Here is a 26,066-nt window from a genome sequence, read left to right on the forward strand (position 1 = left end):
TAATTTTAACAAGTAGCAGAATATACCACCATTTTGTAGATATGTAATGAGCAGGTTTTGTTGTCGATGTTTATATTACACAATTACCCCAGATTTGTAACCGGCAGCTCAAATCCTTACTACCATTTTTTGTTTTTGTCTCCAACCATTTTCGTTTGGAATAGTAAAAACACTAAAAAGGGAGTGCCCTCCTTACGGCCCTCCAATCATGCACATTCAAAATACTTTCTTGTATAATTTCAAGAAAGATGTTTCGACGTTTGCATTACACATTTAGCATAAGATTTGAAATTAGCCAGCTCAAACCCCTACTACCATTTATAGTGAACATGAATGACAGTGGCGGATCCAGGGGGGTGCCCTCCCTAGCGAAGTCTAAAGTAGTGTAATTTACTTAATTAACTCAAGTTTGGGTTAACTAAACTTGCTCCTAACGCAAGTTTTTCGGATCAATCTATTTTGCCCCCCCCCCCTAAAAAATTTTTTTATCAACCTATTTTGCCCCCCCCCCTCTAAAAAAAATCCTGGATCCGCCCCTGGTGAATGAAAAAAAAGTACAAATTGGGTGTAGCGGCATGAAGCGAAAGACTATTACCCAGTAATCTTTTAGCTCACTCCTAGAGCTTTAGTGAGATGTTCTCCCTAGAAACCCTAGGAAGGTTCTGTTTTATATCAGCTATTTGCATGATTTGGAGCCTATACCCTGGGGTGGAGACAGTTATCATGTCAACCTTGGAGGCAGATAATTTTTATTTTTCAACCGTCCAGATTAAAGTGCGTATTTTGAAATTTTTATTTGATGCCATGTGGTGTTTTTGGTGCACCCAGAGGCAAATGAGGCTTAGAAGGGGAGGTACGCCCCTTCTCTAATTAGTTTTGACCCTTGAAAAGGGTATTATAATTGAGATTCACATGGTAGTGTGAAGGCGGCCATTTTGATTCTCAATTGTTTAGCTTACTAGTGATTGTTTGTATTTGTCCTGGTTTTACTTTATTTTTTACTTTGTTTTTAAAGAGATTTTTCTTGTAGTGAAGATAGGGGAGTGGCACATTTCTCTGCCAAAATATCTGCTTTTATTTCAGAAATTTGTTGAATGGCAGCAAATATTTCCTCTGTTTTACGTCAGTGTGCTTTTTGGCTATGTTATCTAACTAATCTGGTTAAGAAGTAAAAAATCGAATAATAATCAACAACTACTACCACTGCCACAACTGGCATAGATAATTTCGAAGACCACACTGCCTTTCCATGACGATAAATAAAAGTTCAAATAGGGATAAAATCCTTTGATCACAAAAAATACCAGGTATTTCGGTCATATATGCACGCCACTGCACATGTGACCGAAATATCTGGTATTTTTTGTGAATTTCTATTACTGTTTGTGAAACACTGTCTATTAAAACGATTTCATCCCTATTTGAACTTTTACTTATCACTATAACTAGCAACTCACTGCAGCCCCAAGCCTCCCTATTTTCACCTCCCAAAAAGTTCCAATTTCTTTTAAATCTTTCCTTACGTCCTCCCTCCACTCCATTCGGGGACGACCTTCTTTTCGTTTGGCCCTAGATGGTTGGTCAACAAAGACCATCTTGGACAATCTGTCATCCATCGTCGGCAGAACCTGTCCTCGTCATTTCAACCTTTTTCTCGTTATAGCCCTTGAAAGCAGGATTCGACCATATTTTTCATATAAACAAATTAGTGTATAAAACACAGTCAGTCAGACGGGTACCCAAAACAATCCGTAGACAATTTCTCAGAAAAAAATTCTATGAAATGTAATTAAATATTAATAATTAAGTAAATCAGAAATGTATCAGTAGTCAGGTTTTTTACTACATTATGTATTTGGTTATTAAATATATCCGTAATTAAAAAAAATATGCAGCCTAAATTGAATAATATATAAGTAATATCAGGCAAGGTCGTATCCAGGATTTTTGTTCGGGGGGGGGGAGTATTAATTTTGGGGGAGGGAGTTACAAAAAACACTTTATAACGCAAAAAAAATTATATGCAGTTTTTGGTACTTGTTTATTATATCCTAATCACGAAAGAAGTCAAGTTTGGTTAATGCTAATGAAATAAAATAGGATAAAAATATAATAGTTTAGAAACAAATTTTGGCTATATATTTGCACATTGGGGGATGGGAGGGGGGTAAAGCATAGCATATATTAAATACGTAACCTAACCTAGGTACCTTTTCCCCCTAAACCCCCCCCCCCCCAAAAAAAAAAAAAAAAAAAAAAATTAAATATTGTAAACGCAATAAGAAATCACGCTTTGCGATCCATTTATCTATTGCAAATACCCGTTTGACCTTTTTTCCTGTAGTTTTTCCCATTACAGTCTATAGCGCTGTAGGATATAATGCACAAGTACCCAATTTTTATGTTTTTACAAGATGAAGAGAAATTCCCATGGGAGGGTGTTCAAACCTCCTGATAACCCCCCCCCCCTCCTTCCACCTGGGTACAGCCTTGATACCAAATCTTCAAAGCCAAGAGAGATTTTTTTTTTGTCATCAAGGATAGGCTTTTCGACATCATGTAGATTACTAAAACAAGTTCGATTTGCCAATAGGGAAATGAATCACTCTAATTAAATTCCTGCACCTGCCTTTTCCAATCCACCTGATACGGAACAAAAAGACCCCCTTTTGGGCCATCTGTTCATTCATGAATGCTTTTATTGAATGCCTTGTTGAGTAAAATAAACCTTCTTGATTGAATTCTGTTGAAGCTATGACCGTTCCAAGGTCTCTTCTACGCTTTCAGTTGATTTCTCATATTTATTTGCTAAATCGACGCTTTTTTGTCCGCATTGACTCTTTTGTTGAATTAATTAAAAAAAAAATTCCGAGGGAAGTAAAGAGTGAAGTTGAATCTTAAAACGAACAAAAATTATTACTTCACAGCCTATTTAACATATATCAATAAAACTAGCACAAATAAATCAACTGAAAAACTAGCGCTTTACTGAAAACACAAAAGCCAAGTATAAAAAACAAGAATATTGATTTAGGAGTCAAAAGTAAGTGCGTAGCCTCACAACAACAAACTAATCTATAACGCTTTTCATTGTCTTACAGGAGCTGTGATATTAGTAACTTTCAGTATACTAAATTTATAAATCTTAAAAGCCGATCACTTTTAAAGACTAAATTAGTAGAATATATTATTAGCCTTTGATGACGGGGTGACTCTTCTTGATAATTTGTTTTTTAGTAGTTTTTATATTTTGCCGTGCTGGGGTAGCCTCCTTTGTCCTTCTCCTTCTACATGTTATAATATATTTTGGTTTATCTTCTTTATCTTTATTTTTGGTGTACTTGAATTCACTGTAATAATTGTTAGCCTTCCTTTCGAGTTTAGCTCCCTGTTGGCTTTATTTAATTATTTGTGTTTGTTTATATTCGTATGAAATACAATATATCTATCTATCTATACAATTGAAATTATCTTAATAACTTAAGCATAAAAATAATAATTAAAACTTAATACTTAATAAATAAAAATAATTAAGCATAAAAATAAAGTGAGTGTCTAGTCTTAATACTATCAAGATTGCTTCATTTCGAACTTGTCTACAAAAAAATCATTGAACTGAGCTCATTGTGAACTGAGCTAGTGATTTCAGTAAAGCGCTAGTTTTCTGTAATCCTACAAACATAGGAAAATATCACCAGTTGATTTATTTGCGCTAGTTTTATTGATATAACAAGCAATACAAGAAAACGAGCAATTATTATTGCTTCGTCGATACCCTTTTCAGCAGAAATTGAGCATGAGAGTAGTAAACCAGAGATCATCATGACGTTCAACGCAACCAAAAATAGAGTGAACTCTTTAGACCAAAAGTGGTCCACTTACACGACTAGCCACCACACGAGAAGATGGTTCAAGGAAATGTGGCATGGGATCATGGACATAGGTGGTGTCAATGCTAATGTCATTCTGGGCTACTCAACACCCCAATAAAAAACTTGACCCAAAGAAAAATGCTGATAGAGCTAAAACGATCCCTCATCAACCCGTAACTTAAGATCAGAGCCAGGGCAAACCCAGGGGGTTAACGGGGATACATCCCCCCTCCCCCCCCCCCCCAAAAAAAAAAAAATGAAAAATATGTCCCGTAGGGTCGACATTCATATGGGTCTTGAGTAATACAAAAAGATAATGTACGCTGTAAATCTTATCGTGATAAGGATAAAAACTGAATGGTTTGCTCATTTTATAAAATTAAATTAAAAACAATATTACAATAAAAACTAACCAAATTCCTTATATAGAACTCTATGCCCCTGTTAGTTAATTAGTCATCCATCATTCCAAAATGAAAATCAACTATTTATAGACTTTTCAAAAAGAAATAGTTGGTTGATGACAGACCTTCGTTGGTTGATACAAACCTTAGTTGGAATGGGAAGTAATCAATATACTTAAGGGGGCAAGGTTATGATGGAGCTTCGTCAATGAGTCGCCAGTTTCAAAGTTGTGCTGCTATACTCCGTGAAATTTTTCTGCATGCACTCTATGTTTGCAGTGCAAGCCACTCCTTAAACTTAGCCCTGAGTCATTCATACAACATACCTGTTATAAGAAATTGTCTAGGAACTTCAAAAGAAGTAATTAATTTTTTTTAGAATTTCAACCAAAGGCTCTGCAATTTTCAAACAAATTGTTCAAGAAAGTAATCTTATCACAAGGACAAAAAGAATAAGTTTGAACAAATTTTGTGAGACTAAATGGGTGGAGCACTTGAAAGCAACCATTTTGTTTAAAGATATGTTCATTATTATCTGTAAGGCTGGGAGGGAAATTAGAGAACATCCTGATTCAGATTCTGAATCTTCAACCAGAGCTTATTCTTCGCTATCTATTGTTGAGATGCAGTTCTGTTGCAGCTATGGTCAGGGGAGTCCCGAGGCTTATTTTATTGGAGGGGGGGGCGATCTTAGTAAATTTTACCAAATCACTACCTGATTAATGCCGAATTTTTGGCAGAAATCAAGAATTTTGCTAAATTTCGCCCGATTTTGCAAAATTTCCGCCGAAATTTTCGCCTTCAGTGAAAATTTTACCAAATACCCAAAAATTGGGGGGGGGGGCTAGTGGCACGCCCCCCCGCCCCCCACCCTCGGGACGCCCCTGACTACGGTTACTGTCGGCAAAGCTACTGTCCCACAATTTGTCGACATCTTTGTAATCAGAAACAAAAGATCTCGTATACTTTCTTAAACACGCTGATGAACTTAAAAGCAAGGTTAGAGGCATCAGAAAGAGGAGTGAAGCTATATTTCATCCAATTTTTATGGAAGGTACTGAACTGTGTCAAGATTATGAAATCAGCATTAAAGTGGCCAGATGAGCTCCAAAACAAAAGTATAGGAATAATTATGCAACAGCGTCGGAGGATCCTGAACCGCATTACCGACTTTTTGTGTTTATCCCATTTATGGACTACTTCTGCAGGAGCTGCATCAGCGACTCCTTAGTCCCAGAAAGTTTACTGGAGTCACTGCAATACCTATTTCCTCGGCGCTGTATTTCCCTCGAGGAAGAAAAATATCGGATATATCGGATACTCTGACTAATTTTTGGTATCTTGATGCAGACAGCTATAGAAGAAGCTTGCAAGCTGAGTTAGCTCTGTGGAGGAGAATGTGAATACAGCCGGTAAACGTGGCACCAAAATACTTCATAACCTGCTTAAAAGAGTGCAATAAGAACATTTTCTTCACTCTACATCGATTTTGAAGAACGGTGCAACAGTTCCCGGCACTCCTATGCCTATAGGTGTGCCTCAGGTCAGGAACGGCTTTATGGATTGACCTTATTATCCATACACAGGGATGTTCCAGTCAATGCAGAAGACATTTTGGAGAAACTAGCCCGCAACAAAAAAAAGGCTTGATTTTATTTTATAATTACATGTTAACAGTGTTATCTCAATAAAAAATGTACCATATCTCCTAAAAACTTTGTTTTTCCTTTTTAACCAGTACTACCATCCCTCAGTCAAAATATCCACCCTCCTCCGAAATATATCACTGGGTTTGCCCCTGTCAGTACCCCAGCAGCAATTTATGTTGCATTGATTTTGTTTTATGCTGCACTGGACCTTTGAATTATGTTGAAGAAAATGGCTATCTCAAAATTTTTATTGGATGGCTTTGGGGGGATGGAGCCTTTAAGAAGGGGGCTAGTTGCCCTCCAATGTTTTTGGTCACTTAAAAAGGCCACAGGCACATGTAATTTCCGTTTGAATAAGCTATTGCACATCTACCCATGCAGTGCTACCCATGCAAAGAAGTGATTAACTCGGTTTATAAGGTTTTCAACCATGCTGATTCCAAAAGTGTACTTTTCATTTTGATCTGACGCCATTTTCGAGGGTTTTCAGGCTTTTCTTCGAAATCACCATAAATATCTTTTTTTAATAAACTTTTACTTTTTAAGACGAACCGAAACAATAGTTACCATTCCTTAATCAGTGTCAAATGGCATTTTTTTCGCTAGGTACTTTATTAGGGTACTTTACCCTAGTAAATCTAGGGTAGCTGCAGTTATCATGGTTGCAGCTACCGTTGCAACCATGATACCTTCCCAGGACATGCTTTGAAAAATGAGTCTAGAAAATGACTGAAAAAACACCGGATATCGATATGTCTGATACGATGCATGCGATACCAATACGCTCGATACCGATATGCGCGATACCGATACGCCCGATACCACGTACAGGGACTATGGAGGGCCATGTCATCATCAAAACCATATCTATTGGACCTTCAAACTATTTTAAACAAAACTACTACTACTACTAACAACTCACCGCAGCACCAAACCACCTGAGGCCAACACAGCTACGCACGTTCCTCCTCCATCCCAATCTATTCAAAGCCTCCCTTTTTATACCCGCCCACGAAGTTCCCATTTCCTTTAAATCTTTCTTTATGACGTCCTCCCACCCCAGACGGGGACGACCTGCTTTCCGTTTAGCCCTAGATTCACTAGCCTCGGTGGAAAAAAAAGGAAAAGAAAGGAGACACACCCGTGCTACCCATTCAAACAAGTGATTTTCCTTGGTATTCGAGGTGGAGAACTGTAATTGTCCTACCAAAGGTTTTCGACCATGCTGATTCTAATGGCGCACTTTTTATTTCGATCTGATGCCATTTTTAAGGGGTTTCAGACTCTTTTTCGAAATCATTCTGGTAATTCTTTCTCACCAGGTATTTTTTTTAAACACGTTTTTCAATTTTTGGTTGCTATTGGCTGTTGTTCTTTCTTTACTAAGATCGAGCTACTAAATATGTTCTACAATACATATACTTGTTTTCTTCCTCCTAAGCCCTTTTTGGTTTCATTTCCTTCTTGTTTTAATATCTCCTCTTGGTTTCTTTTGGCGATAAGTATACATTTCCGATTATGTACACGAGATATTATTATTATTAATTTATTGCCCGTCAAAAACAGGTACAATAGACAGAGTAATCACTAAAAAAAAAGAAAAAAAAACAAAAAAAAAAAAAAAAAAAAAAAAAGAGGACAAACATACATTGAAAATTAAAACAAATGACAAAAAAAACTCTTCAATTCAAAACATTACATTAATACGAACAAACTATTGCGAACAAATTGATGACCAAGGATAATGAAAATTTCTTTGAAAACGGGATAGAGACTGATTAATACTAATATTTGGGTCTGCAAGCTTATACAAATGGATAATTTTACGGTTTTTTGTCCAAAGAGGCAAATGTAAAAGATATTAAGCAAATCTGAAGAAGATTGATCGTAGGTGCTTTTTATCTACAAGTGTAAACATTTCCAAAATGGAGTATTGTAAAGCAGATTTGAAAGAGCTATGGCGTTGCAAATAAATACTAGAAGATGATGATTCAAGCGTAGTTTGCTTTTTACGATTCCAGAGTAAGAAATACTAATTTTACTAATTACTGATACTAATACTAACTTTTAATATGTTTATACTGTACTTGGTATTGAGTGGCTTTCATAGTCCGTACGTAATTCTCTATGCTAAGTAGTTAAGTTACGATACGTTACGTATAGCGTTTCACATTTAAATAAATCTTTTTATGCTAAACCAACGTAAATGTCCATACAAACATCATATTTTTCTTATAAAACCATCACAATCATCATAAGCAAAATCTTCAAAAATTAAAAATGTGGAACCAAGATGGAAATAACAGCGTTAAAGGCTTCCTGTGAATTTTTTTATTAATTCGTTTCCAAGTTTATTATATATCATTCAGAAACTCTGTTTTTTTGCTGCTGTATTGACTTTTTCATAACGCAACATAAAAGCTTGCGTACAGCAAAATTCTAATTGGAGGTCGAGTCTGCTTAGCGCTACCTATGTTACAGACAAAATTTGTTTCCTAAGATTACGGTTTTAAGTTATAGTAAGGTTTTAAGTTATGGTAGTGTCAAACATTTTTTGGCAGCGGCTTAGTGTATAAAAACCATTAATAATCTACTTATCCGGGTAGTTATCGACTTTTATCCGGGTAATTGCGATAGATTATTAGTGATTTTGATTTATTTCGTCTTTGCTACATAAATGCTTTTTTCCATTTTGTTTGGTAACCCATTTCTTAACAGTGGATTGTACAGTGGATGAGAAATAAATCACTATTATATTTGCTATTTTTTATAGCAATTGTGCTACCTTTATATCAGTTTTTTTTATTTATTTATTTTCCGCACTTTTCCTGTGAAATTCATCGTAGCTGGTCAGTTCGGCTTTATATATTTATTAAATAAAAAAACAAGTTTTTTTTTAACTGAAAGTAAGGAGCAACATTAAAACTTAAAACGAACAGAAATTATTCCGTATATGACAGGGGCTGTCCCCTCCTCAACGCCTCGCTCTTTACGCTATTAGACTATTTCTCACAGCGTTTTTGAATTAATGGAGGCTTTTATTTTGGCTCACCATACATGAATAATTAAAAAAAATTGCATATTAATTTTACATCTAATTGTTTAAATGGCTTTCTCGAAAGTTGTTTAATTTTATTTACGAACATTTTTATTAGTAATAAATATATGTTACTTACGAATTAACTCACGTAACGAACTTCTATATTCATAAATTTTTAATACGTATATTAGGGGGTTCGTCCCCTAGTCAATACCTTGCTCTTTAAGCTAAAGTTCGAATTTTGTTCCAATTCTTTAAGAATGGCACCTTAGTCACAAAGACCAATAATTAGAATAAATAGTTCTTATGAAAATACTAAAAAATCTTTTGGCTTAAAGAGCGAGGTATTGATTAGGGGGCCAACCCAATCATATACTTAATAATTTCTGTTCGTTTTAAGTTTTGATGTTGCTCCTTACTTTCAGTTGAAAAACTTGTTTATTTTTTATTTAATTTCTGATTGTTTGTTTATATTATGCTGGGAAATCCGGCACCCCCTTCATAGCAATGTCCATTCCCCCATGAAAACTTCCTCCGTGGAAAGATCCTCCCACATATTTTGATCGGGTGACTTTGGGAAAAAAATTAGCGTCTGAGGGGGCCTAGTTGCCATCCATTTTTTTTTTTGGTCACTTAAAAAGAGCACTAGAACTTTTAATCTTCGTTTGAATGATATTCTAGGACCACTGGGCCGATGCGATCACCCCTGGGAAAAAAAAAATCAAATAAACACGGATCCGTGATCTTACTTCGGCAAAAAATACAAAATTCCACATTTTTGCAGATAGGAGCTTGAAACCTCTACAGTAGGGTTCTCTGATACGCTGAATCTGATGGTGTTATTTTCACTAAGGTTCTATAGCTTTTAGGGGGTCTTTCCCCCTTTTTTTCGAAAATCAGCAATATTCTCAGGCGCGTAACTTTTGACGGGTAGGACTAAACTTGATGAAACTTGTATTTTGAAATCAGTATTAAAATCTTATTCTTTTGATGTATCTATTGGTGTCAAAATCCCGTTTTCTAGAGTTTCGGTTACTATTGAGCCGGGTCACTCCTTACTTACAGTTCGTTACCACAAACTGTTTGATTACCTAGATCGCCAAGCAGTAACGTTGAAACTATCTTATTATATTATTTCACCAAGGGTAAAAAGCTATATTAGAAAGCCTTTCTTAAAATTAGGTACTTTTCTCAGACCACACTGCCTTTCTATGATGAACAAATAAACGTTCAAATGGGGATAAATCCATTTATTTAGACAGTGAAAACAGCTACAAAAGTCTAGATATTTCGATCACATACAGCGACCGTCATCAGTAGAAATACTGAAGTATTAAAATTACAACTAATATATTTATACAAACGCAGTAATTAACTTCGGGTCGGTCACAAAATAATGAACTTTCGAGTTATTCACCAGATTTTTTTTCCTTCGGAGAGAGTTCAATGACAAGCATCATTCAATGTTTTGATGTAAATTTCCTTCTTCTTTAATCTTGCTTAAATGTAAAATATACAATAATTCAACTAGAAAATTCAACATTTTGTTTGAAATTAGAAGACCCAGAAGACTTTGCCACCTTCATTGGAAATATGAAGGTGGTATCCGCTAGAGTCAACACGGAGACTGTTTTCTAAATTGGAAGCGCAATATGGAAAATTGCAATGAGCTAGCAATTGTCTGAAGAGAAAAACGGACGATACTCTTTGAGATTTTTGACAAGTTATTCGTATAGATACACTTAATTATTGGAGGCATTCACGACGAGGCATCTATTTCTGGACGCACTCCGTATCAGCCCAGGAATTACTAAACGTTATCGAACAGGAAATGCCATTACCACAAGTGTCTGTATTTTCTGTACGTATTCATGAAATAATGATTTTTTTTCAAAATAGAGTTGCCATTTTTATACATACTCTTTTTTTGTCATATTGAAGCTGGACCAACTATATTCGTTCTTTTGAATCCTCTTGAATTAAATGAGTATAATGAGTAAAAATGAGTACAATGTGCAATCAGTAATCAGCAATTTCCAAAACCCTTGAATACAGCATTTGTGGGAACTCGAACACCTTTTGGGAAACATGAAATTAATATGTTTCTATTTTAGACAGTCATACTTAACGATCTTGATGATTTTTTATTAACAGTTAATAGTTTAGGATCCTACCTTAAATAATCCCAGAGTAATTGTTAGTTGGAACAGGTGTGATGTGTGAGTTGCAGGAGAAAATGCTGGAGAGGCAGGGGACCAAAAGCTCTACATTGAGTTCTCCAGCCTCAGTAGTTCAACACTCTTCCGTTACTTTGATTTCAACAAGGCATAACATCAGCCTCAGATTGGTAATCAACAACCACAGAAATCATCAATTATCAGCTTTTATCAAAACCAAGCACTATCCGTGAGATTGGTACTTAAAGGGTTTTGATTTAGGATTTTTAACCAAAATACTTCCCTCGGATTTTCTAATTAACTAGTTCAGTAGCCCTTAACTACCCAGTCTATTGGAAATCGAAGTCCTTCTCTGAAATATGCTCTTAGTGGGTTTTGACTTAGAACAGTCCTTAGAACCATTTATTTTAATGATGAAAAATTTGGCAATTTAGGGCTATTTTCTAAAATACACCCACAACGATCACGGGTGGGAATGAGTACAATGTGTCTAAATGTGCAAATTTGAGGGGAAAGAGTGTCTGAACAGGTGCGTGCCTAATATAGCACCGTCCCACGAGTTGCTAAGACCATCAGTTCGGTGTAATAATGCCAGAGAAAAATAGCACATTTGAAAGATGTCGCTCTTTACGATATCAACGGTGTTGCTTCGACTGTGAAAGACTAGTTTTTAAATCGAAGCGTTGTTGTAAAAAAGAAAAAAAATAGCGTTAGGTAATGTGCTGTTGGGCTGAAGAAGGGAAGAATGAATGTCATATTTATAATAATACAGATATTATAGTAAAAACGTACAGAAATTAAATTTTAAATTTCTTTCAAACAAAATTAAAGATATATTGAATCTTGAAACAAATAGAAACTATCCTATACAAGAGGGGAGAGTGAAAACAAATAGATACCGATCATATAAATTTATAAACTAATATTTGAATTAATAAATATAAATTAATTATATTTTTACATAAATTCATAAAAAATTCTACAAATTAAAAAATAAATTGATAAATATAAATTAAATATATTCACATAAATTAATGAATAAATTATATAAATTAACAAATACATTTAACGATTGTCTGTCAAAGAATTGAAAATTTTCTTTGTTTGATGCAAATGCAGCTAAATTAGCGATATCATTCACCAGGACATATGTTATAAAGTTACACTTTTAAAAATATTTTTTGGTTATAAAACAATTAAGCTTTTTATCAAAAGCTCCTTTATAACCATCAAATACGAGACAATTTTATGTTCGTTTGAAGTAAAAAAATGTGTTCTTTTATTAATTGTTCTGCTTGACAAATTTGGATTTATAAACATTAGGTGTATACTTGAATATAGTTTAAAAAATTGTTTTTTTTATACAGATTTGAGATGACAACAGTTTTAGTGAAAGAAGAATTTGGAGATGATGCGGATAGGACGGAGAGCAATGAGTCATCACCTACTGGGCCAAAGCTGAGAGAAATACCGTTTCGAACCCGAAAAGGTAAGACATCGCTGTTGCAAAGATAGGACTGGACAAATGTAGCGTACCTTCCAGTATTATCCAATTCTGATTGTGTGAACTGGTTAAGTGGAAGCTTACATAATATATATATATATATATATATATATATATATATATATATATATATATATATATATATATATATATATATATATATATATATATATATATATATATATATATATATATATATATATATATATATATATATATATATACTCGGCACGTGGCAGACTTCTATATATTGGTTCCCATTGCGATTTATCTTCTAACTGCAAACCATTTGAGCCTTTTCTTGATCCCGTGACGTCACCACAGGTTCGGTACAGCAGCATTGGCCGAAATACGAATCCTTTCTTAAAGTTGTGACCTATTTAGATAGTTCTTGGGGCCATAAATGTCAATTTGACTGTTTTAAAAAGAGAAAAAACTATGTAGGTTTGTACTGGGTTTTGCGCCACATTTTGTTGGCATCGAAGATTGTGATGATATTGTTGTTCTAATGTAATATTTCTCTCTTCTTCACTTTCATTTTTGACCGGTTCTGATTTTTGCTGTCGCTGGTCATATATATATATATATATATATATATATATATATATATATATATATATATATATATATATAAATATAAAAGTTATGCAGTTTTTGGTATTAGCGGACTCCAAATAAAAAAAACTGAAACACGCGTGAGAAATCCACCCCCTCCCCCCCCCCTATTCCGAAAAAAAAGCTAAAAAAAAACATTACACCACACAGCTTAAGAAAATGCAGCTCTCCTCTTAATGTGTAGCTGTAGGGCTTATCCCAAAAACTCTGAGGATTATGCCATCCATGGATGCAAATTTGGTGATATTTTCAACTATTCTTAATAAAATTGGTACCTTGAAATATTGATCAGATATTCTAAGGAGTTACAAAAGGACCAGATACCAAAAAGTTTCTAGGACAGGCGACGTTGTCATGTGAAACCCAGCTGATATATCTGATTGACAGCGAAATTCTTTGAATTTTTTTTTATTAAACTCATCCGGTTTGAAAAGCAGGTATTTTATTTTAGATGAGTATTTTAAGAACATATCTAAAGGAGGATGCAATAGAACTACTACTACTACTGATACTAACAACTCACTGCAGTACCAAGCCGCCTGAGGCCAACACAGCTATGCTTGCTCCTCCTCCATCCCAATCTATTCAAAGCCTTTCTCTTTACACCCTCCCAGGATGCAATAGAACATTTTTACTAATGCGTATGTTAGAACACAGTTAGAACACAGAAAGCTTGTTAGAACACAGTTTTTCTAGCTGAAGAAAGTTTTTTCAACTCTGAATCGAAACCGAAATTCACCAATATTCGCCTAAAATGTTTTTTTTCTCAGGTGGACGGGAATTTTGGGTTCTGCAGCAAATTTAACACCAATCAGAGCCCACCTTTAAAATAAGTACCAAATCTTTTTTACTTCTAAGCTGGAACTCTTTAGTTTGCCTTCTTGATTACACTTTTTTCTATTCTACTTCCGTATATATTCCTTTACAGTTCGCACTCCAGGGAATATTTGAGGGATGTTATGTATCTTATTTGGGTGTGTTCCATTATGTCAGTGAAGCAGGTGGAGATACTCTTTTCTTGGAACATTAAGTCAGTTACAGTTGAATATTTTGTTATAAAGCACAGATGTGGGACATTTGTCGTCAAGAAGTTTTCCCTTGCTAAGGGACAGATGTTACTTGTAATTACAGCAGTTCCTTTTTTTGAGAAAAAGAAGAAATTTTACAAACATCAGAAACAGGCGTTAACAAAGCTCAGGTGTAAATGACATTTAGTTCCTTGCTTTAATTCTCAACAACAATTTCTTATATAATTTAAAATGACTGTCATCGAGTTCAAGTCCAATAAAGATTTAAATTACCACCATGATGAGTGTCAATTCTTTTCTCTTTTGATGTTAATTTTTTTCTTTAAAAAAATTGTACAATTTTTGTCTTGGAATACCTTATGCTCTTGGACATAACTTTTTGACTCTTAAAGTTTCAAATTAAGAGAATTAATTTTGATTTCTTTCTTAAAACCTTGTGCCTCACCCCAAGACCGTATCCAGGGGATTTTAGGGGGTTGGAACTCCTCAAAACTCCTGTTTGATTCGTTTAAACGTAACAAATATATATGTATATAAATTTTCCATGCGTTTCTTAAAGTGTTTTTTTTTTGCACCCCGCCCCCAACAAAAATCATGGATACAGCCTTGCCTAACCTGTATCCATTGTAAGACCCCCCCCCCCTCCCATTTGAGATATCCATTTTGTTCAACGTAGCTATAAGGTCCAGAAATTATGTTTTTGAGGATAACCCCCCTCCCAGCCCTCAGGACAAGGGGTGTAAATTATGCCCCGGGAGCATTTAAGGTTTATATAGAAAGGGTGATCGTATAAACTTAGAACGGGGCTTATTGGATTGGTAATCAGAAGTTTTAATACCCTTTTAAGATTCATAGTGATCGGAGGGCGGATACCCCCCCCCCCCCTCCACACCTCATATTTTCCTGAAATACATCTGATAGAAATTTTGAGATGGCCATTTGTTGTCGTAGAAACTTCAAAAAAGATTCATTCAATTGGAAATTGAGAGGACCAGTGCCTTTTTTATTAGTCGAAAGTGATCAGAGGGAAAATACCCCTTCCCCCCACGCCCATCATTTCACCAGACACTTCCAATCAAAATTTGAGATAGTGTATTTGAACGCTATCTTAACACAAGCGTATTTGTATTGAACGTATTTGAAAGGTCTGGAAAATGTGTCTTTGAGGATAACAAATCCACCCAGCCCTCAGGGTGTCTAATAAAAATTTTGAGATAACCATTCTATTGAAAATAGTCTAATATCATATATAAGGCTTTTGGGGTTGAAAAAAAACCCCCAAATATTAGGAGCAAGGGTTGTAAATTATGCTCAGGAGGTATTTAAGGTTTTTGTGGAAGGGATTGTTGTTTAACTTTAGAAGAGGCTCAGTCTTTTTCCCTGAAAAAGACTATCATAGGCAGCGCAATCGCAAAGCCTAATTAAAGAACGATGTTGGCACAATACATTTTTTTTCATACCAGGGAACTTCGTATCGGAGGGGTTGTCGCAGAAACTTCGGAAAGGGCTCATTCCGATTGGAAATTGGATTGGCTTGGGTCGTTTTTTATAGTCAAAGGTGTTGGGAATGCAGCTAACACCCCTGCCATGCCCACCATTTCCCAACACACACCCAACCATAATTTTGAAATAACCATTTTGTTCAGCGTAGGTGATTTCCCGATAGAAATTATGTTTTTGAGGAGGATACTCCCCCAAAGCCCTCAGGGAAAGGGTTGTAAGTTATGCCCTGGGGGCATATAAGATTTTATAGAAAGTATTGCCATAGAAATTGCAAAAAAGGCTTATTCGATTGGAAAATTCAAAGAGCTAGCGCCCTTTTTAATAGTCGAAAGTGATTGGAGGGCAACTAACCCCCTCTCAAGCAAACTTTTTCCCCTAGCTTATCCAATCAAGATTTCGAGATAGCCATTTTGTTCACGTAGTCGAAAGTTCTGGAAACTAGGTCTTTGAGGATGACAAACCCCCCAAACCCCTCAGGGCAAGGGTTGAAAGTTATGCCCTGGGGGCATTTACGGTTTTTTATAAAATCGTTTTCGTAGAAACTTCAAAAAGGGCTTATTCGATTGTAAATTCAAAAGGCTAGTGGCCTTTTTAATAGCTGAAAGTGATTGGAGGGGAACTAACCCCCCCCCCCTTACACCCACCACTTCCCCAAACACATCCAATTAAAATTTTAAGATAGACATTTTGGTCAACGTAGTTGAAAGGTCTGGAAATTATGTCTTTTAGGATGACACTCTACCTACAGCCCTCAGGGCAACGTTTGTAAGTTATGCCCTGGGGGCATATAAGCTTTTTATAGAAAGCGTTGTTGTTAAAACTTTAAAAAGGGCTAACTCGATTGGAAATTGAAAGGGCTAGTGCCATTTTTAATAGTTGAAAGTAATTGGAGGGCAACTAACCCCCTCTTACGCCCACCATTTCCCCAAACACATGCAATCAAAATTTTGAGATATCTATTTTGTTCAACGTAGTTAAAAGTTCTGGAAATTAGATCTTTGACGATGATAACCCTCTCAGACCCGTCAGGGCAAGGGTTGTAAGTTATGCCCTGGGGGCATATGAGGTTCTTATAGAAAGTGTTGTCTTAGAAACTTAAAAAAAAAGCTCATTTGATTGGAAACTGAAAGGGCTAGCACCCTTTTTAATATTTAGAAGTTAATGGAGAGCAATTAATCTCTTTCTCAAGCCTATCATTTTCTCAAACACATTTGGTTAAAATTTCAATATTGGTGTTTTGTTCAACGTATTTGAAGGTTTTAAAACATCTGTTTTTTAACATAGCAAAACCCCCAAACCCCTCGGGGTCAGGCTTGTAAGTTATGCCCTGGGGGAATATAAGGTTTTTTATAGAAAGCGTTTTCTTAGAAACTTCAAAAAGGGCTCATTTGATTGGAAATTGAAAGGGCTAGTGCCTTTTTTAATAGTCAAAAGTGATTGGAGGGCGACTAACCCCCCTCTCCACCCCACCATTTATTTAGTTCAGGATTACTTTTAATTAAGCGTCTTGTTAATAAGACAAAGTTATTTGTTTGGTTTGTTGTTCTGGGTGAATGTGGGCCTCGGCTGTCTTCTAGTATTAATTTATATTATTGAAAATTGTTTTATATTTGTTTATGGTGCCTGGGCTAGCTGCTACTATCATATTATTGTTGTGTTATTGTATCTTTGCCGTCGTGTTTATCTTTGTATTGTAGTGTAATTTGTTATTGTATCTTTGTCTAGGCCTAGTTTTTCGAGCTTGTCTCCCCATGGGCCTATGTCAATTATATACATGTATATGTTAATAATAAAATGATTGACCTTGAGAACCATTTCCCCAAACATCCAATCAAAATTTTGAGATAGTGATTTTGTTCAACGTAGTTGAAAGTTCTGGAAATTAGGTCTTTGTGGATTATGCCCTCCTTCCCCACAGCCTTCAAGGGAATGGCTGTAAGTTATGCCCTTGGGGCATATAAGCTTTTTATACAGAGCGTTGTCATAGAAACTTCTAAAAGGGCTCATTCAATTGGAAATTGAAAAGGCTATTGCCCTTTTTCTCTACTAATCCTCTGCTTGATTTTTATCAATTATATTTACTCAAGTTCAAAATAGTCTAAATATCATATAACAAGGCTTTTGGGGTTGAAACAAACCCCAGAGAATAAGAGCAAGGGTTCTAAGTTATGCCCATGGGGATTTAAAGTTTTTTATGGAAGGGATGGTTGTTTAACTTCAGAAGAGGCTTAGTCTTTCTCCCTAAAACAGACTGTGTCAATACAAAACGAACAGAAATTAATAAAAAAAACTTTGCCCAAAATAAGTTTTTCAAAAAAGAAGTAAAGAACTCCATTTAACCAAAATGAACAAAAATGGAATCAAATAATCTACCAGGCATACAACTACCACAAATCAGTATCAATAAATAAATGAAACCCAAAACAAACAGAAATGAAAGTGACTCAAACTGAAAACAAACAGAAATTAATCTGAATAGGGTTCTAAACCTTATGCTTTCTAAAAGCCAGAACATAATTTGCATTTTACTTGAAGAAAATCCTTCTAAATTTGTTCACTTATAACTTTAATAAAACAAAAATTAATTAAGAATTTAAGAAATAAGTATCAGCTTATGTATATTAAATTGATAATGTATATTTTTTCAGTAAATTCATTTGAATTTTTTTTTGTTAGTTTTTTTTTGTTTTCCTTAGGGTTGATCGTATCGAACCAATGGTCCTAGAAGATCGGGAGGGGGCTCATTTGAACGGAAATTAGAAGTCCTGACGCTCTTTTTAAGAGATAAATTAAAATATCTTTTCCACAAAAATAGTTTTTCAAAGAAAATTAAAGAGCTCCATTAAGCCAAGAGTGAGCAGAAATCAAGTCAAATAATATTCCAAGCATAAAACTATCACAGACTACTATCAAAACACAAGTGAAACTCAGAACAAACAGATATTGAAGAAAATTGGCAAATCAAATCCAAAACGATAAGATATGTTAATCCAGAAGGCTGATAACCCCCATGCCTTCTAAGCATCAGAACACAGCTTGCGCTTTGCTGAAAAAAATCCGTGATCTTTCTTCTGGCAAAAAATACAAATTTCTACATTTTTGTAGATGGTTGCTGGAAACCTTTACATTAGGGTTCTCTGATACGCTGACTCTGATGGTGGGATTTTCATGAAGATTACTTGACTTTTTGGATGTGTTTCCCCCTTTTTTGAAAATCAGGCAAATTTTCCCAGGTTCTTAGCTTTTGATGTGCAACATTAAACTTAAGGTTTAAGTTGCCTGTGCTAGTTAAGGTATGTTTTTCTTCTTCTCTCCTATGGATTTGACAAATCAACGAAAAAGTAAAATTTTCACTAGTATTCCCTAGCTGAGATACAGTTTTATCCATCTATCGAACTAAATTTTTGAAATTCAATATATAAGGTTTTTTTTTACTAAATATACGCTAAAAATTGGTTGAAATCCTTATAGAAACGTTCGAGGTTTGGTTGAATACCTTATAGAAATGGTCAACGTTTGATTGAATCCCTTATAGAAACGTTCGACGTTTGGTTGAATCCCTTATAGAAACGTTCGACGTTTGGTTGAATCCCTTATAGAAACGTTCGACGTTTGTTTGCATCCCTTATAGAAACGTTAAACGTTTGATTGAATCCCTTATAGAAACGTTCGACATTTGGTTGAAACCCTTATAGAAACGTTCAGCGTTTTATTGAATCTCTATAGAAACGTTCGAGGTTTGGTTGAATCCCTTATAGAAAAGTTCGACGTTTGGTCGAATCTCTTATAGTAACGTTCGACGTTTGGTTGAATCCCTTATAGAAAAGCTCAAGGTTTGTTTGCATCCCTTATAGAAACGTTAAACGTTTGATTGAATCCCTTATAGAAACGTTCGAGGTTTGGTTGAATCCCTTATAGAAAAGTTCGACGTTTGGTTGAATCTCTTATAGAAACGTTCGACGTTTGGTTGAATCCCTTATAGAAACGTTCGATGTTTGGTTGAATCCCTTATAGAAGCGTTCGACGTTTGATTGAATCCCTTATAGAAACGTTCGACATTTGGTTGAATCCCTTATAAAGACGTTCCATCTTCTTCTTCTTTTCACTTCAACATTATCAAATACATGAGAAAAAAAAGTTCCACCGTAATATCCCCAGCTTTTCCTTGTGATATTTTTTTTTTTTTTAAGGGGGGCTAAAAAATTTTTTTTTTGAAAACATATAGAAAATTTTTTTCCTATAGATTTTTCCTAAGTTTTAACGAGTTGATCCAACATTTCGGGGTTGGAGGGGATTTCAAAGCCCTAAACCTCCCCATATTCGGGACTTAGTTTTATGAATGTAAATTGACAAAAAAAGATTCCACAAGACAAGTTTTTAAAAAAAGTAAATTGGCTATATTAAACCAAAAATGAGCAGAAACAAGGTCAGGTAATTTACTAACGTTTAGTGACGTTAGATCTAAACGTTAAATAAGTTTAGATGCATCTATAAATAAAAAGTCAAAGGAATATAATAGTTCTGACTCAGTGAATGGACACACCTTAGACTAGTAAATCCAATGAAAAAAAGTAGCTTATCCGTTTGGGAAAAACTACGGCTGCAGGATTGTTAGAAAATTGCTTGTTTCAGAAGGAACATATACCTTAATGACTGTTACATATTGAAATCAACATAAAAAGTAATTTCCTTTGAGGTATCTATTGCTATCGAATTCCGCTTTTTAGAGTTTTGGTCACTATTGTTCCGAGTCGTTCCTTACTTACATTTCGTTATTGATGAGCTTAAACAGAGATGCACATTGTTTTAGGAAACGCATTCACTCGTCATGTGAATCACGCATAAATGAAATAACAACTTTAAATTTAATAGCTACTTGCAAATGGATTGCATGACAAATTATTCTTGGAATAGAATCGAAACTACTTTAGAAAACCCCTTATGGATATTTTCCCATCGTTTTGTTCGTAAACTTTAGAAAATGACGTGAAGCAACCAGCTGCGATAGAGCTTGGTTGGGTAAACTCGAAGCTGAGAATTGTCAGGCTGGTGAATGAATGAGAAAACGGGTCCAAGTTCTAAGGAAGAAAATCAGGTGACATGGTTCCCTTGGGACTCACCGTGTGCTTTTGGGAAAGTTCTAGTCAAGAGAAAGACTGAGCATCGAATATTCATAATCTTTCTGGTGTGAAAAACTTGCAATTGAAACATGAACATGGGTTGTATTTACTATTTTATTCCTCTCGTTTTTTACAACATTTATCATGACTCTGGGAAATTCACTCCAGAGATACATAGGTTTGCCTCTTGCAGTATGCTATTGCCATCTTCAAATTGCATTTCTAGCCGCAATTAGTATATTTTTAAGGGGGGTGAAGAGGAGTAATATTATTTTATTTCAACTCACTAATTACTCACTAATTTTATTATGCGACTTTACTTAGCAGCGGTTAAACAAACAACTTTCTCTAAGGTTTATTGTGTATATTTAGAAAAAAGAGCAAAAATAAATTTAAAGAAAAAGTTTTTCGTGTAGAAGTAATGATCGAAGTTGAACTTAAAACGAACAAAAGCTCTTGTTCCGACGATTACGCAAGATATGTCTCCGAGGCTAGCTGAAATAAACAGACTTCTGAAATTTTCCAATATCTGTAAAATTAGAAAAAATGCGCTTTATTGAAAATTGAACTTGCATGAGTTTTTTACAGAATTGTAATTGTGTGCTAAAAACCCCGATATCATGGTCGCTGTAAGACTATTTAGAGACTTATAAACTAGTCTTTGTTTTATATAGGCTAAGCATAGAACTTTCTGCTCTAAAGAGAAGGTCATGTCTGTTTTGGAGAGGGGGGTAGGGGTTAGGATTTGTGTTTTCAGTATAGCAATAGTCAGTTTCAACTTCACTCTCTATTTCCGGAAGAATAACTGCTTTTTTTTATTCCATTCTATTGTACATTTGACTACGAGTCCTATAACAAATTAAATAAAAAACAAGATTTTTAATTGAAAGTAAGGAGTGACATTAAAACTCAAAACGAACGGAAATTATTCTATATATGAAAGGGGCTGCCTCCTCCTCAACCCCTCGATCTTTACGCTAAAGTTTGACTGTTTCTCACAACTTTGTTTTTTAAAACAATAAAAAACTTTAGCGTAAAGAGCAAGGGGTTGAGGAGGGGGTATCCCCTTTCATATACGGAATAATTTCTGTTTGTTTTGAGATTTAACGTCGCTCCTTACTTTCAGTTAAAAAAACTTATTTTTATTTATTTAATGTTTGAACCTTTTTGAATTAATGCAGGTTTTGATTTTGGCTCACCGTACATGAATAATTAAAACAAAATTTGTGTATTAATTTTACTTTTATTTGGTTAAATGGCTTCCTCAAAATTTGTTTAAGTTTATTTACGAACGTTTTTGTTAGTAATAAATATACGTAACTTACGAATTAACTTACGTAACGAAGTTCTATATTCAAATATTTTTAATACGTATGTTAGGGGGTTCGCCCCCGAGTCAATACCTCACTCTTTACGCTGAATTTCAAATTTTGTTCCAATTCTTTAAGAATGACCCCTTAATCACAAAGGCCGTTAATTGGAAAAAATAGCTCTTATGAAAGTACTACAAAATCTTTAGCGTAAAGAGCGAGGTATTGACTAGGAGGCGAACCCAGATCATATACGTAATAATTTCTGTTCGTTTTAAGTTTTGATGTTGCTCCTTACTTTCAGTTGAAAAACTTATTTTTTATTTTTAATTTCAGATCTTTTTTTAAGTTATGCTGGGAAATCCGGCACCCCCTTCATAGCAATGTCCCTTCCCCCATGAAAACTTCCTCCATGGTAAGATTCTCCCACGTAACCACCAAAATGAACGTGGGAGGGGGCCTAGTTGCCCTCCAGTTTTTTGTTGACTTAAAAAGGGCACTAGAACTTTTAATTTCCGTTTGAATGAGCCATCCTTTGATATTCTAGGACCACTGGGTCGATACGATCACATCTGGGGAAAAAAACAACAAAAAAACAAATAAACACGCATCCGTGATCTTTCTTCTGGCAAAAAATACAAAACTCCACATTTTTGCAGATAGGAGCTTGAAACCTCGACAGTATGGTTCTCTAATACACTGAATCTGATGGTGTGATTTTAAATAAGGTTCTATATCTTTCAGGGAGTGTTTCCCCCTTTTTTCGAAAATCAGGCACATTTTCTCAGGCATCTAACTTTTGATGGGTACGACTAAACTTGATGAAACTTATATATTTGAAATCAGCATAAAAATCTGATTCTTTTGATGTATCTATTGGTTTCAAAATTCCCTTTTATAGAGTTTCGGTTACTATTGAGCCGGGTCGCTACTTACCTACAGTTCGTTACCACAATCTGTTTGATGGAATTAAAAGAAAAAAACAAGTTTGTTCAACTGAAAGCAAGGAGAAACATTAAAACTTAAAACGAACATAAATTATGAAAGGGGTTTCCCCCTCTTCAACACCTTGCTCTTTGCGCTAAAGTTTGTTAGTACTTAAAAAAAACTGCCTATTGTTCAAAATAAATGACCCTTGTGTTTCAGGAGTCGTTCTTAAAGAATTGGGGCAAATTTTAAACTTTAGCCTAAGGAACGAGGTGTTCGGGAGGGGTAATCTCCTTCATATATGTAATAATTTCTGTTCGTTTTAAGTTATAATGCTGCTTCTTACTTTCAGTTGAAAAAAACTTGTCTTTTTGTTATTTTATTTCTGATCGTTTCGAAGTAATGCCAGGAAATCTGGCCCCACCTCCACGGAGAAATCCCCTCCCCACGGAAAAATCCTTTAGACAATTCAATCCCGATGAAAATTTACCCCGGACAATTACCCTTAACAACTCCACGTGTAAATTTGAGACGGAAAAGAGAAAGCAAGCCATTTAATAAGAATTTTGTATAGGAATTATGGCAAATTTGCTCAGTGTATAAGTAGGGGGCGAGTATTGATTACTAACGGGAGTGACATCACAGCAAACCGCTCAGTGAATACAACCAGTACAAGATCAATGACCTCCAATCAGAGGGTAACCATTTCTGTACGAACAAGTGACCTACTTTAGAGGACTAGAATCCGTGTACGAACAAGATCAACGACCGAGACATGTGAAATCATCAGGTAAGGAAATTTCACATCGTGAACATTCTTATCAGGGAGTTAGAAATACTGACGGGACATGATATGTGTTTGACACAATTTCTCCGTGAGACATGTTCATAAATTTGGAAGGTTTCATGAGAATTTAAAATGTGTCTGTGCACAGTTGCCAGAACATAGGAAACGTCAGAGATTAATTGACATTTTAGTGGATTTCAAAGTAGAAACGAAAAAGGTAAGGTATCTCAGGGAATGTTTACTTTATTGAGAGATACATACTATTTTTTATTTGGGAGGTTTTCAACTGTGTTTTGTAAAATTCATAAATATAATTTATGCAGCGTTTTCTATATAAAATATGCTCTAACATCATAGTATGCTAAAAAGTTGATAGTAATAGATATGCAGATGCCAAGAAAGGAATTTTAATCAAGAAATTCAGAACAATCCATAAAAATCCTTAGAAATCAACTAGTGAGATGATAATAGATTTGAAGCATCAAGGACCGCAATCATCAATGACCCTAACCACCAAGGACCTCAACCTCCAAAGGTCCCCAACCTCCAAGGGCCCCCCTCCCCCCAACTTTTTGGGCCCATCCCCCCATTATTTTTTTATAATTTTTTTTGCGCTTCAGACACAGAAATTAACAAACAGAAAAGGTTTTCCAGCTAAAGCAGGGAACAAGTTTAAAACTTAAAATAAATATATACTCTCTATTTTTAAAAACTTCTGGCTGTTTTCCAAATCATACCCGGACCTATCCAAGGTATAATTTGAGGCTTTTACCAAATAAGTCAAGTCTTGTCTAGACTTTTAACAAGGACATTAAATGGTTTCCAGGCTTTTACAAAGGATATTAAATCTCATCCAGGCTTTTAACAAGGACATTAAATCTTGTCCAGACTTTTACCAAGGACATTAAATCTAGTCAAGGCTTTTACCAAGGACACTAAAACTAGTCCAGTCTTTTACCAAGGACATTAAATGTCGTCCAGACTTTTACCAAGGACATTAAATCTCCTCCAGGCTTTTACCAAGGACATTATATCTCGTCCAGGCTTTTACCAAGGACATTAAATCTCCTTCCCAGGCTTTTACCAAGGACATTAAATCTCGTCCAGACTTTTACCAAGGACATTAAATCTCGTCCTGGCTTTTACCAAGGACATTAAATCTCGTCCAGGCTTTCAACAAGGACATTAAATCTCGTCCTGACTTTTACCAAGGAAATTAAATCTCGTCCAGGCTTTTACCAAGTACATTAAATCTGGTCCAGGCTTTTACCAAGGACATTAAATCTCGTCCAGGCTTTTACCAATGACATTAAATCTCGTCCAGACTTTTACCAAGGACATTAAATCTCGTCAAGGCTTTTACCAACGACATTAAATCTTGTCCTTCCTTCTAAACTATCTACAATAGCAACATTTTACCATATATTATTAGTATTTTCAATGGTGTTTTGGTAGCCTTGAAGGATCATTCTCCCTCTTAACTAGCCACAATAGCAACAGTTTACCCCATACTATTAGTTTTCAAGGGTTTTTGGTAGCCTTGATGGAGCATTCTCCTTCTAAACTAGCTACAATAACAACATTTTACCCTATATTATTAGTATTTTCAAGGGTTTTTGGTAGCCTTGATGGATCATTCTCCCTCTAAACTAGCTACAATAGCAATACTTTACCCCATACTATTAGTATTTTCAAGGGTTTTTGGTAGCCTTGATGGAGTGTTATCCTTCTAAAATAACTAAAATGACAGTATTTTTCCCTATATTATTAGTGTTTTTAAGGGTATTTTGGTAGCCTTTATAGAGCATTCTCCTTCTTAACTAGCTTAAATAGCAGCATTTTACCATATGTTTTATTATTTTAAAGTGTTTTTTTGGTAGCATGGATGGAGAGTTTATTCTTCTAAACTAGCTACAATAACAACATTTTACCCTGTATTATTAGTATTTTCAAGGGTTTTTGTAGCCTTGATGGAGCGTTTTCCTTCAAAACTAGCCACAATAACAACATTTTACCCTTTATGATTAGTATTTTCAATGGTTTTGGTTGCCTTGATAGAGTCTTCTGCCTCTAAACTATCTACAATATCAACACTTAACCCCATATTATTAGTAATTTCCAGGGTTTTTT

At 35.1% G+C, this 26,066-nt stretch overlaps 1 protein-coding gene across 1 annotated transcript in view; it reads left to right on the forward strand.

Annotated features, from left to right (window-relative positions):
- The window catches only part of nvy (CBFA2/RUNX1 partner transcriptional co-repressor nervy), a 140,884-nt gene that overhangs the window by 17,372 nt on the left and 97,446 nt on the right, over positions 1 to 26,066 (forward strand). The window contains exon 2 of the mRNA XM_089096043.1: positions 12,510 to 12,631. Within this exon, the coding sequence (XP_088952169.1) occupies positions 12,510 to 12,631 (122 nt within the window). The remainder of the gene's footprint in view (positions 1 to 12,509; positions 12,632 to 26,066) is intronic.

Source organism: Artemia sp. Qi Xiang Cuo, chromosome 10 (assembly GCF_049724085.1).
Source record: "Artemia sp. Qi Xiang Cuo chromosome 10, ASM4972408v1, whole genome shotgun sequence".
In the NCBI taxonomy this organism is placed as follows: Eukaryota; Metazoa; Arthropoda; class Branchiopoda; order Anostraca; family Artemiidae; genus Artemia; species Artemia sp. Qi Xiang Cuo.